Source organism: Apostichopus japonicus, chromosome 23 (genome assembly GCF_037975245.1).
Source record: "Apostichopus japonicus isolate 1M-3 chromosome 23, ASM3797524v1, whole genome shotgun sequence".
Lineage (NCBI taxonomy): Eukaryota > Metazoa > Echinodermata > Holothuroidea > Aspidochirotida > Stichopodidae > Apostichopus > Apostichopus japonicus.
In genome coordinates this window covers 2146730-2161433 of record NC_092583.1, presented here as the reverse complement: position 1 = coordinate 2161433, position 14704 = coordinate 2146730, and the positions used below count along the sequence as shown (strand labels likewise).

At 39.2% G+C, this 14704-nt stretch overlaps 1 protein-coding gene across 1 annotated transcript; it reads right to left on the bottom strand.

Moving 5' to 3' along the window:
- Positions 1 to 441: 441 nt before the first annotated feature.
- LOC139964565 (uncharacterized) lies at positions 442 to 14447 on the bottom strand. The gene is made up of 2 exons (XM_071966247.1): positions 14232 to 14447; positions 442 to 5974 (listed from the first exon to the last, which is right to left on the bottom strand). The coding sequence occupies exons 1-2, from the start codon at positions 14348 to 14350 to the stop codon at positions 3862 to 3864; spliced, it is 2232 nt and encodes a 743-aa protein (XP_071822348.1). The 5' UTR covers positions 14351 to 14447; the 3' UTR covers positions 442 to 3861.
- Between the last annotated feature and the right edge of the window lie 257 nt (positions 14448 to 14704).

The following is a 14704-nucleotide window of genomic DNA, read 5'->3' as shown; positions in this document are numbered from 1 at the left end:
CACTGGGGGGCTGGCGCCCCCCAGCGCCCCTGGTTCCTACGCCCTTGACAGGGAGTTATTTGACTTGTTTTTTGTCTCTCAAGAACAGTTTGTAATATTGCATAAAATGGGTGGGTCTTGAACTGAATATCATTAAGCATTTTCCAGGTACACAGGTTTGACATGGGGCAGGAGGGTGGTGGAGGAAGATGGGGGGGGGGAAGCAGGAGGATATAGGCATCCAACCAATGTTTAATGACTAACATTGCTGTGAATATTATTTGGGGGAGGGGGGACATCAGTCATTCTGATAGGCCCTGATTTTGCTCAATCTGTTCTGAATCTCTTAAATGAAAAGCTTGGAATCAGGGAAATAGATTGGCCGCTGATCTCAACTGGAGAGGTACTGACAGCATTAATAACATAATTGATATCATTAAATAAGACAATAATAGCACTTCAAAAATTGTTGTTAGTTGTGTTATAAACATCTATTGTTCTATAGACAAACATATCTACAGCTGAGTAATAAATTAATAAATTTTACACATATCAATTTTTTTTCTCAATCAATCAATCACTTGTTTCCTCCACATATAAAGTTGAATAAGCTAATAGACCGAGTTACATCTAAACGTAAACAATGTGTAACTGTTGGCAACAATGGCCGGTATGTAACTTGATACCTTTACTCGAGTATCTAATGATACTAACAGTGACAAAGTTGAACGAAAATAGGACTCAAGAGGGGAAGATATCATAAAACTACATACATACATACATACATACATACATACATACATACATACATACATACATACATACATACATACATACAGACAAAATAAAAAAAGATTATTGAAAATCTTGCAATTTGAAATAAATCAAGTGTTAATAAATTAACTTAACCAAAGGGCATATCTATTTAAAATGATGATTTAACTAAGTCTCAAACGAGAGATCAGATGATTGGCACCTTTACTAGCTGTACTAATGTAAAACAGGAAAATTTAGTCTATTTTAGTGCAATTATGATGATGATGATGATGAGTTGAACCAACAGCAAAAATCTTCCAATGATATATCTGTCTTCCTCACCAAACCCACCACCTGCCCCACAACCCCCCATCCCACCCCCCAAAAGAATTTTGGTGCCAGAACTGAAGACAACCCAAAGCGTTAGTCTCTTTTTGGCAAAGTTATTGCAAAACTCTTTCTGCCCCATTTAACTGAATGGACTGTCAAATCTCGAACGTGATGTGAAAATTTTCTTGTGACGTTTAATGAACTGTCCGAGGAGACTTTCATTGCTGTTTAATAATGCTTGGGTAGCGTTTGACATCAAAAAATTAAATCCGAAAGTATAAAGCCAAGTATTTTCTAACATTCACTTTGAATTGTAAGATACAGACTTTTATCAGTTTTACAACCTTTCTCTGTTGACAGGTAAGTGATACAGATCTCCGAAACTAGTGCGATATGCGAAGAATATCTTCATAGCAAACACATTGCAATGTAAACGTTGAAAGCAAGTAATTGGCAGAAGTACAAATGACAAAGAGTTCCATGGAAGACAGAAGTGGGCAGGGGAAGGGGTGGGGGCGGGTGGAGGGTAACTGTCCATGTTCCCCTCTAGACCTCATAAAATTAGAGAACAATGGATCCCCATATACACAACTACAACGAGTCAACATTTGAGTTTTCATAGCAGAAGGCAAAGAAGAGTGGGGGAGGGGGGAGTTGAATGGACCTATCATGCACTACCGTTTTGGTAAACAATCCAAGCTGTTGAATAATGGAATTTTCTAGGGGAACTTTATTGATGTGGAGGAAGATACATTTAGACGTTTAATTTGTATTGTTTAACTTAATTTGTGACCAGAGTCATGACCTGTTTTGTTAGGTCAGAGTTATTTTGCTAGTGAGGATTTTGTTTGTTTGTGGTAGGGGGATGGGGTTGGTTGGAGGAATACCACATCTGTCGGGCTGTATACATACGTTTGTCTCGGTCCATGATGGAAAACCAACAATAAATTCAACCGCAATATTCTCTTTTCAGTACATGACAAATACCCAATAACATCACAAATAATTTTCCTGCCATTCAGTCATCTTAGTAGCAGTGCTTACATAGGATGATGTCCCTTCTGGTTCCCCAATTCTATGAAGCGCCCACAGATATAGCCATCAAATGTTTCCTTTGAAAAAATTGCGGTTTAAAAAAAAAAAAAAAAAAAAAAAAAAAAATTGTCGAGCCCCAAATCCTTGTTTATCCATCCCACCTTTTGATTCTTGACTATGGATACTCTTGAACTGCTGTGTATAAAGATCATACATTTCCCATATTTAGTGAGACCATTTCTGTGATTCTAAAACTGCTATATCAATTTGCATGGTAAAGCCTATACTAAAACCACTTAAAAGACGACCACCATTTCAGATTAACATTTTTTGGCATTATTGTCTTAAAAAATGTTCCAAATTTAAAAAAACCCAAAAATGAAATTAATAGAAAAAGAAAAGAAAAAAAAGTGGGTGTAAAAACAGGAAAACTGTCCTCGAATGCTTGATTTAACAAATTAATTGTTTAAGAAAAGTTAGATATTATGTTAAAGGAGATTAACGACTATCATGATCATGATAATGAAGATCATCATCATCATGATCATCATTACGATCATCATCATCCTCACAATCATCATCACGGCCATCACCATCACATTTAGCCCAGTTGACAGAGATGATTGTGATCGGCAAGGAATTATCAGTGGTTTAAAGAGCAGAAGTGCAAACACAAACACACCTGCTTTCATTATTCATTGTATATAGTACTCTTAAAAAGTGAAAGTTTAACAGTAGCTAGTGTTCATCAAATGTCATCCTAAGTTAGAGGGCTTCAAATTACGTGCATAGTTAGCTTCCTAACCCTTGGAGTCCATAGGAATAACTTAAAACTATAGAAAATTACCTTCTGTTTCATGAACGTACATACACGGACTGATTTAACCAATTGTGACATAAATATTGATCTTTGTGCTACGTCCCAGAAGAACCTTACAAGCCTGTCAAAAGATATTCTCTTAAAATTGCAGATTTAATGTTTACACAGATGACTCTGCAATCCTTTTCAATATTCAAACCAAATACCAAAGTCTATATTTTGAGCTGGAATTGTTCCACCAGAAGGAAGACCGGGGGAACAATTTATCCAAAAATGAAACAAACCTTTTGCTAACTTTTAATAGCTATGCATGTTCTATTGACGATTCTTGGAATGCAACTCACTGGGCCAAGTTATCCAGCAGTCCTATATGGTAAACAGTAGGCCTAATCATTAGTAGTGCACCTCGACACAAAAAAGACACACGATTTGTTCAAATCCGGGGGTAGAGTCGAGAAGATTTATCATTCGGGTTTAATTTCATTTTGACCTTTGTACAAGTTTAAGGATTTGAACACTTCATCCAATCAGCCGTTTTTGCAGTCACTGATATGGGAAACTTTATTTTAATATTTACGGTACTTTCGTATGAACGAATATCCCGATTTTATTAGATTTAGGTTTGGTACCGTTTGGACTATCACTCAAAGTGTTCTGAAACCTGGCAAATGAAAGTACCTTTGAAGGGTCGCATTACAGAATTAGATGGAAAATTCTCCCAACTTTTCGACATTTTAGTTAAATACTATAAACATTCCATGTAGTCAATAATGGTACCAAAGGATTATATTACTTTTCATTACACCTACAACATGAAAACCTTGGAATGTTGCAGTGCCATCATCCGGAAGTGAAAGGTGCCGAGCATTCGGGCAATCGCCGCTATTTTGCCAAGTTTCGATCGCTCGTACTATATTCATTAGACGGAGATAAGATCTCGTTTACGAGGAACCTTTGGTGATCAGTTCTTTCATGAGAGAAAATGCGGACGAACTATCCGCTGCGGGAGGATTGACGAACATGAGACTGAGAGGATATTGCAATCTATGAGGAGAGTTCTGAGAATAACTAGATGCCAACTGTTTCATGATATCCGCCGCACCTATCATCGATTTACCAAACTCATCGGAGGTCGGAGGGGGACGTTGAGGGGGGTGTTGTGAGGCGGGAGCGGGCGGGGACATGTCTGACAACCGGCTCGATGGAGGAGGAGGAGGGGGCGATACCGGCTTGAGAGGTACAGTCGGCAGAGAGTCCAGTATCAGGTTGTTCCTCTCTTGGTTCTTGCTGGCCAGAAGTTTCATCACCTCCGATGCGGAGTTGTTGAGAGACGGGGAGCCGCCGCCGCTCTTCGGGCGAGGAGACGGGGAGGTGCCGTTGTTCTTGAAACCCGACGCCGGGGAGGCGCCGTCGCCGCTCTTGGAGTGAGACCTCACGACGGGAGCGGACGAGTACATGGAGGGGGTGTTCTCTTGCTCCGCGATCAACTTCATCATCTGTGAGGCGGAAGTGCTGATATCTATCGCGGAAGGGGGAGGACTCGAAGGGACAGTCGGTTTGGCAATCTGTTTGGACGGCTGTTTCCTGGTGACCTTGCTTCTCTTCCGACTGTTCCGTTTGATCGGGGAGTCCTGGAGTCCTCTGTTCCGTCTCCCTTTGTGCCCGTGATGATCTCCGCCTCCATAGTGATGCGACTTGCCTCTCAGATCGGCGTCTTTCCGGCTTTTTAACCTGACCCGGTACTTCGATAGGGGCAAGCCTTCTCGCTTCTTCTCCAGGAGGTACTTCACCGTAGGGAGGGGGTTGTTGTCACATTTCTTCCTCGAGCCCGACCTGTGGCGCCGTCTCTGCTTGTCGTGCTTGTGCCGTTTTTGATACACCGCCTTTGGCATTCTTTGAGCTCCACCCGCTTTCAGTCCACTGTATGTCTGTTGTGGATCTTGCATCTGGGCTAAATGTTGGAGAGCGTAGGCCGCACTGGCCATACCGAACGAGTTCTCGTGAGGCTCATCTTCCATTTTTATCGACACCGAAACATCCTTCTCTTCCTGTTCTGACCTCTGATTCACTGCGTCCCTTCCTCTTAAGATGCTCTTGAGAGACGGAGCATCAGTCATGCTACTCGCGGTGCTTCCACTCCGTTCTACAGAGGAGGTATTGCCGTTCCTGAAAGCTTGAGGTATTTGAAAGAGAGATCTCTGGAAAGACCCCATACTAATTCCTTGATTCTCTAAAAGTTCTTTCTCCGATCTGCTCTGACCGCCGATCGTCTCCCTGGAGACCTCCTCGTCTTCCTTGGCTAAGAGAGCCATCCGTATCAGAGACTCCAACGCAAAAGATGACGGCGGCTGATCCGTCTTCCTTCGCTGTTCTTTGGCTTTAGCCGCCGGGGAATCCCTGGATGGCAGATGCACGTGCAGATTTCTCTCAACTTCAAACGAGATGGCCGGGTTGATCACCACACCCCTCTCTTTCAGTTCAGCTGCGTTCAACCTCAACTCGGCCGAGGCGTTCACAGGGGGCTTCTCCAGCAGTTTCCGTAAGGTGTAGGTCGAGTCCACCTCTGGGTTGTATCGACCGACGTCGACCATGTTCTGGCTGGCTATGGACCTGGCGGAGTCCGGTATTATCTTGGGCGAGCTGTAACCGTCCTCCTCGCCCTCCGAGAGCTGCTCCTGTTTCACTCGGTCCAGGAACGGCAGTCTCCTACCGCCGCCATCTTGATACGAGAGGGAGGAGGGCTCTCCGCCCCCCTCCTGGATCCATCCGTCGTCGTCTCTGCTCTCCACCTTCGCCTGGTGCAACCTCTGAACCACCGACTCCAGACCCCACGACGACCGGTTCTGCTTCTTCCTGGGTCGACTGACGGATTCTCTTCTGCCGTGGTGGTGCCCTGGATCCGGGGAACCTGTACACGAAGCCGTCTCCGTCGAGTCGTACTCTCCATCGATGAATTCTTTCTTGATTTTGACGCCGATGAGGAACGAGTCGTCTTCACCTCTGCCGCCAGATCTCTTGGAGAGGATGTCGTGATGTGTGATGTTATGGAGATCCCTGGAAGAAAAAAATACAGAGGAGACAAAATTAAGTAAAAGTTATAATTAGTCCGTGTGTACGACCGTTAAAGACAATGAACACAGAGACATAATCCTCTCAGAGCTGAGTATATTATAAGCTACTGTACTTTGGAGTTACATCATGGAGAACATTGCACAACAGGTCTAAAGGTCAATCGGTTACAGTACACAAATTTCATTCATACACAGTTAATACCTGATCATAAACCCTATATTGTGATGTACTGTATGCACACTGACTTGTTAGGGAACACATACTAAGTAAATCTATCACAACCTGATACATACATCATACTTAAATTCTGATCACTCAAAAATTGGAAATTCACCGAAGAAGAAGAAGAACCGAAGAACTATCAATAGAAAACTAATAATCAGAATGTGTCAGTCAAATTACTATTTTGCAAAATCTACAGTAAAATTTCACAGCCTATTTGACAGACTACATATATGTTCCACGACACAACAGTAGTTGTACACATTACATGTACCACTTGCAATTGGCAGCATAAATTTCTTTCAAGACTTGCAGTTGTTAGGTAGTAAATAGGTAATACTTGGGGCAGAAGGATCGTATATTTGCCAATACCTGTGTGGAGGTGTTTTCGTTTTCAGAATAAATAGAAACCGTTTGGCTGAAAATACTGTAGATATCCTTGTTGTCTTACGATGTTGGAAATATTGTGCTGTGATATAACATTTACAACTGAGTGGTTACCGAATCCGATTGACCTATTACAGGAAAGTCACAAACAGGAACGTTGCATGCACAGATGATATCTCTGCAGAAGCTTCTAATTTCTGAATGCATTGATCGTGGCAAAAGTGTTAACAGGACTTGGTTTCTAAAATTCCATTACAATGCAGTTTATCAGGACTTGTCATTAGCTCCACATCAATACCAATGCCCTCATGGAAGTACACACTTTTACACCAGATTGATGATTCTTGAGTCATAACGCTTTCAAGAGTTTTACAATTTTGACCTGGCTGACCTTTGAAGTTTGACCCCAATAAAACAACATTGACAATAATGCCATGAGTATATAATATGCCAGTTAAAGCAGCATTTTGCGTCCTCGACTATGATATTTCTCAACCTCACTGACTCCACTATGCCATAACGACATACATAACTAGCTTATCTATTTATATTTTACTTAAAATGGTGGCATAAAAGTCGAAAAAATTGCAACTTTCAACTTTGTTGTTCTCCAAGATATTTTCCGTTGGGAACCCAATAAACCTCGCCCATAATATGAATATTTAAACACTACGAACGTCATTGACAGATACGTAATATAACACCACGCTTGATTTGTGTACAGTCTATATGGCAGTTGTACCAGGGAGTTGCATAACAACTCCCAACGCAAAGTCTTGAATCTATTTTTAGCAACGGCTCATAACTAAACCTGCATCTCTGATTGGTTGAATTCAAACTAGTGGGTTTGGGAACTGAATGAGATTTAATTTTGTATGTGGAATACTCGCCAATTAACGTTTTTGGCAGGGAAAAACTTGGCTAATATCTTAATTTGCTGTTTTGTGATTTGATGTATGTAAAAAACTCGATGGACATGTCCAAAAAGTAGAAAACGGCGACCAAACGCAAAATGCTCATGAATAAACATACTATTCACTGATTGGTGGAATTCAAACTAGTGGATTTGGAGATATGAAAACTTTGTCGAGGACACTTTTACTCATTATCGATATAAATCGTTAATTATTCGCTAATTAACGCTCTTGGCAGGGTGAAACTTGGATGGTATCTTAGTTTGCTGTTTTATGATTGATACATGTAAAAAAATCGTTGCACATGTTAAAAAGGTGGAAAAAAGCGACCCAACGCAAAATGCTGCTTTAAAAGCTATATATATGCCATGAATGACACTTCTCAACATGTCCCTTCTTGAGATATCAAAGTTTTCAAGGTGTCGACTCCTTTTTGACCTCAAATGACCTTTCACCTCCACATTTAAGATGAACATTGTAATTTCAACATGTCATAATGCCAAGCTATAAGCTATAGCCTTCTCCAAGCTGTGAATCTTAAGATAGGGAGCGGGAGGGGGGGGGGAGGAGGGGAACTCATTATGGACAGGTCATTTGGTAAGTTTGATATTGGTGGGGCATGAAACAGATCCAATAACAATTTATCAAAGTTTGAATATTCTTATTTAGCTGAATCCCACTCCTTCTCCTATGTCCACCACCACCAACAAACAGCTAGCAGTTTAGATATCAAGAGATTGTCTTACACACGAAAGCTGCGCATGCAACACAATCATCTGTGTATATTATATTTCTCTCCAATTTTTATTGTTTTTATATGACTGTATAATGTTACAAGATAAAATAACCTTGCTCATGTTTAGTACAATTGAATTTGGAGACTTTCCAAGAAAACCTGTCCAGCTCTGTGTTACGAATTCCTCTTCACTCTGATAGTTAAGAGAATATAAATAGAATGGTACAATCGAGTATATGTGTGTATATATGTATATATTAATATATAAACATATAAAATATATATATATATAGATATGTATTGAAATCGTAGTGAGTTGTAAAATCCAGAACAGTGAAAAAATTTCCAGCCTCCACTGGGATTCGAACCTGGGCCCACCGCTTTATATGCGGACACCCCAACCACTAGGCTATGGACGCTGATTGTATGTCCAGAACCCGTAAGGAAGGTCGTAATTCCACTGTAGGCATTTGTATATATAAAAATTAATAGTATGTCTTAGCATACAAAGACTTCCTCTTCACTTTGGTACAATCGAGTATATGTGTGTGAATATATAAACATATATCATATACAAATACATATATATATATATATATATATAAATAGTATGTCTTAGCATACATGTACTCCTTGTATTTATGGTATGGTCTGATCCTGTTTGTTATGGTATTAGTCAATGTTGTGTAACTTGTGTGTGCCCCTTTATATCTATCATTTTGTGATCTTTCAAGCCAAGCTGAAACACTATTATACCACTTAAGGCTGAATGGCTTTCCAAAGGACAAAGGTCACAGGATGTACAGTAGTATATATGTATACCACAAATATACCATATACACACCACAAATACATGCTATAGCCTACCACACAATCCACAGTCTGCAACCTTTGTGATCAGTTGGAACCTGTCTGAAAAAAGCTGTACGAATTTTGACCTTTGATTTTAACAAAGAGCTAATGATTCGACACAAAGTTCAACCAAACAGAACCACTACAGCAGCTATAGTGAAACTGCGTTACTCTTCAAACTGAACAGAACAGTTTAACCGGTAACAAAAAGAGTCAAGGTTTTCATGTCCTTTGTACCTTTGAAACATCTATGGTCTCGGAAGTGTTGTGAACCCAGCTAAAAGTCTTTATCCTTTTTTTAAGTGTAAAGAATTATTTTTGGTTTCTTGTGCTGTATAAGGTAGTTCTAGAATCCAGACAACCTGCTTGCTGAGAGATCAAAAGGTCAGGTCTGAGAGACACACTGTAAAATTAAAGCCAGCCTTTTTTAAACAAGTTCAACCTTTTACAGACAGCTACAGTAGCAACAAAAAACAACAACCAATAATCAAAGACAACTCAGGGCAATTTTGTTTCCTTTGGGTTGTCCATCTGACAACCAGGTCTTACGTTTGGGCTGTCCAAACAATAAATTTTGGTTGTCAAAAAAAAAGAGAGGAAAAACTGCTTCCTAAAAATGTTCAATGTAGGCAAAGATTTAAACAAGTCCAACTCCCCCCCCCCCCCCAAACACCCTTGCCTTACATCTTAAACATAGAGACTGTAAAAATCCTTCTGTAAGTTCTGCTGACAGTTCACAACCTTTACTTTATCACTGGGTTATCAATAAGAGAGTATTTATGAAGCAAGCAAACTTGCATCCAATTTGAATGAATACTAAAGCTGTATATAATTATACTTTGAAAGCCAAAATTTTGTAACAATGTTGGTACTTTTGCCAAAATTATCCAATTGTTAACGGTTCAACTATTGCAAATATTTTTGTATAAACCCTTAATGCCAAAAAATAAAAGAAAAGGTGTTTAAATATGAAAAGTTGAACAGAATGATCATACAGAATTGTCAATGACATGCTAATTACTGTGGCCAATTTGGACAAAATTTTAAGTGAAATCTAAAAGTATAAGTTACAATATTTAAGTACTTTCAACAATCATTACAGAATCAATGAGTTTTTATGGAAATGTGACAGAATGCAAAATCTTGCTTTAAGAGCAACTTTGAAAAATTTAGGGACCCAAGGTTATAATTTACAGAGCTCTAATAATTTTTCGTCAGAGGCAGGTACTGTAAATGTCATGCAGCTCTACACGCTTGTTAAATTGACATTATTCCAGTCAAGCTATTTATTGTATATCTACAGCACATAATATACGTATGTCTGCGTGTATATGTATGTATGTGTGTATGTATGTGTGTAAGGGTGTGCGTGTATGTCATGTACGTATACGTATGTACTGTATGTATAATTGACCACCCCTATAATTAAAGCCAACTTACAGAGTGTTAGAGAGAACTGTCACAAACAATTTCCTTCCCCCCCCCTCATCCTCTTTTCACCCCACCTCAAGAAGGAGACACAAATCCAACCATCATCATTGGTCTATGTGATACAGAGAAATGTCACAAACAACCCCCCACCCCCCATATCCCTTCCCACCTCACCCCACACAGGAGACACGAGCCATTGGTCTATGTGTGATACGAGAGATAACTGCCACGAGCAACTGCCTCAAACTGCTATAAAGAGAAATTTTGTTCCATTTAGCAGATATATCTCAGATTTTTAATGTTCCTAACTTCCTTCACACACAAGGCTGAAAACTTTCAATCAAGACCTGAGTCACCTGAGTCTAAATATATAACATCCTTGAATGTCATTTTACTTTCATTTTTTTGTTTTTTGTTTTCTTAACTTATAATAACAATGTTTATTTTCTGCAGTGGGAATGGGTTTTGCGTACATGCATGCTGAATTGTGAACTGTATGAAGCTCTCTTCACATGACCTAATGTTCGCATCAATTGGATTCAGTGTTAACACTATTCAACAAGTTTTAACTTGAAAGTGTTAAACAGCAAAAGGAGGAAGAGAGTTGCAAGATAAATTTCCATTCCTTCCTAGTGACACAAAGACATCAGAGATGATTTACAAAAATGACAGTTCCCCAGACACAAACATTGTTAAAGTTCTAAGATATCTCCCAAGCCGGGCGGCGAAAAATCTCTCTCGACAGCTTATTTTTGGGCAGCTATTCGTCGCAATCACTTCTGTCAATGAGCTAAAGATGAAGATTGGCTTTGTGTCTCCCTCAAGCAGAAGTAGAATACATATTTTCAGGTTAAATTGTCATCTTTCCCATTAATGGTGGATAATGAAAAACTACCAGATCAATAATTGAAGTGATCACAAAACATATATAGCTCTGTATTAATCTGTTGCATAGCCCTTCCTAAGTGTGAAAATGCTCTAGATGTAAACACACAGAAGAAGAGGTTCCTAGTCTATATATGTTAAAACCCCTGGAGTATTTGGATTTCGTCTTCAGGGCCAGTTTTGAATACCGTCTGAGGTCATCAAAAGGTTTCGAGTCTCTGTTCATAAACATCATTTTGATAGATTCTTACTCACAAACTAGAGAAAAGAATGTAAACCTTGCTAAAGAGAATGGTTGACACCAGTAACCTTCACAAGGTTGACCTTTTGACCCTCCTGTGAGTGCTTGACCTTAAGGTCATCTGACTTTACTTGGTAACAAGAATGCACCACAGGCAGAGTTACAGTGCCGTTCATGTAAACACCCCTTCAGAGGTGTACTGTATGGTATTTTGTGTAGCGAAGAACTGCAGTGTGAGTCCTATAGACAGTACTACAATACGCAAACTGTCAATCAAATTGTTACTTGTTGAAGATAGCAAAGAGAAGAACCAGCATATGATTCCTAGTACTGTATGAGGGAAACGTCAAGGTGTCGTCCTTCTCGAAATGTTAAATAGTATTTCTGTACAGATACAGTAGTAGCACTTTTTCGATGTTCAAGTGATTAACTGTTTCAGTTAATTAATATGTTATAACAAAATTTGCAACAAAATGACAAATTCCTTATGATCTAATAAGTGAGGAATTCAATAGAATGCTGCAAAATGTTTTTTTTTTAATATTTATGTCAACTGTCATTAATTTAACAATTTGCAGCAAAACTAATAAATTCTTTTTTACTATGTATCAGCAATTCAATGCTTTATGAGAAGATGGTGCACTTCACTCAGAAAATCATCTTTCAACAATTTGTAGCAAAATGATAAACTGATCCCTTTTCATCAATGCAACATAACACAACAAAATGGATAATTAGGTTTGCATCGGAAAGTCATCGTTTCAACCTTTTTGCAGTAAATTTGCAAGAAGATATCTTATCATTTTGAAGGGCACCTTAGCATTTCAACCTAGATAGATTTACATTGTTTGAATCAATGGTTGGTCGTGTGATCATTGCCTTGGCTAAATATCGGAATCAAAAGGATAGGGAAGCACAGTTCTAGAAATTTCTGAACTTTATGAGAGTTTGTAATATTAGTCACTAGTTGTTGATTCTTCTAGTCACCATCTAATTAATTAAAAAACTGTCATTTCAGTAACAAACTAGAATAAACTTAAAGGTTTTGTAGTCTCCAAAACTGTTGCTTCATGCTGGTCAGAAAACTCATTCAAGTCTATACAGTGCTTGTAAATCATCAACTTCCAGGAGTATCACAAAATACGATCCGTGTAATGAATCTGCTTAGAAGCCAACCAATGGTCTTATTTACTATGTTTCTGTACTTATCGGTACTCTACTTTTAGGGGTCAACTTATACAGTGTCGCATAGCAAAACGCTTTGCCAAAAGGGCAAATCGGGATACATACATGTGCAAACATGTGTGACATGCTATGTACACAGGAATCATAGGATATTATATAAAGGGACACATTTTTAAGGGCGTATAAAACTGCTAAATACAAATTTAAACACTAAATCATTTCAATGCTCTTTTTTAGTGAATTGGAAATCCCACAAAACCACAATGAACAATTCTTTAGAATTCCAGACCCAATGTGTAGTGTGTGCTTGCTGAACATGGTGTCACGAAACTGTTTGAACCTGTGCTTGTGGGGGTTTCCAGGAAGAGGGATCAGGATTAACAATTAAGTGCCAGGGTGGGGTAATGTAAAAGAGGTGATGGTGGTGGTGGGTCAGGTAAGGAATCATTTATTTAAGGTATAGGTGTTATTATCATGTAAATATGCATGTAAATATGCATGTAAATATGCAAATAAATATGTAAATATGCATGTAAATACTATGTTTATATATTATAATTATGACAAGTGAGTAGAGAAAGGAGACTGAGAAGAAGAACATTTCCCCAGATATTGAAGATGTGGTTTATACCTTAAAGGGTGTGAAGGCTCGCCCAAAAAGAAAGGTCTAATGCCGGTAATCTGACCTAGTTTCCAATGAGGTGTAACAGAAGTGTTAGACACCACCATCGATCCCAGAAAATACACACACACAGCTTGCTACCTTCGGTAATTAGACACTAGTGTACAGTCAGTACATACAGCTGCGGTCAATACCCATAGCACACAGTGTACAAACGATGCAGCAAAGGACCATCTCAGAGGGAGTTTCCATAACATTTCCCTGATATCAGGTCCAGCTAAATATAACGAGGTACCACGTTTCATTACTGTCTGCATTTTGTAGAGACACAAACAAAACGTCACTTGCAAGCAACGGAAAGTTAACTTTTTCAGATGGCCGCATACGGTTTGGGGCGAGTCTTCAATGCCTTTAAAATAAGCATTTTCTGCAAAACACTTGAAAAACACACAATGAACGACCATCTTTCTGACAAATCTTTAAATGAGGCTACCCAATTTTTTTCTTTACAGAATGGAAAATGTTGAAAGTTGACCTTCCCTTCTACACCTCATTACTAGTATTAATCCTTTTTACAGTATGACAATGAGTGTGCGTGTGTGGCAGGGCTGGGGGTGGTGTGGGGGGGGGTAGGGGTTATAGGGGCATTGTTAAATTAGCAAAAGTTCTGTATTACTGGATATGTGGCAAACAGTCCAGAGGACACTTGAACTTGACTCAAAACAAAAACATTTAAAACAACTTTACAAAAAAACTGTACTTACTTGTAACTCTGAAGGAGATGCGCAGCAAAGTCAGATGAATTTGAGAATCGTAAGAATTCTTTGAGACTCGTCCACGTTTCAAAGACCGGCTCTTTGAGGAGTATGGGATGATCTTCCATGGTCCTTTAGATATACAGTGTCATCACGCCATTGTCGGAAAGACGGAGGATGGTACGCAGCAACAGGTATGTATCGGGGCTAAAAGAGAGAAATTAAAGTTACTTCACTGAGGTGATACAATCCCTGGCGTGACAAACAGTACTGTACATTTTCTTAACTGGATCCCCCATCCCATATATTCCCATATTCCCAACGGCATATAAGTTAGTGTTAAAATTTTGTGTAGCAATTTGGATGGCTCTTTTCTCTTATATGATACATGGTTCCTGGTAACATACATAAGACGGCTTTTACACTTGTATAGCAAGTCGCCAATTTTGTATAGCACTTTTATATGCAATATCCCTTAGAAA

What these genes read in the sequence shown, in the direction of transcription:
- LOC139964565 (XM_071966247.1), bottom strand. Translation starts at nt 14,350, where the DNA reads ATGGAAGATCATCCCATACTCCTCAAAGAGCCGGTCTTTGAAACGTGG. An exon ending in CATCTCCTTCAGAGTTACAA is followed by an intron (nt 5,975 to 14,231) that starts GTAAGTACAGTT and finishes TTTTTCTTCCAG; the next exon opens with GGATCTCCATAACATCACAC.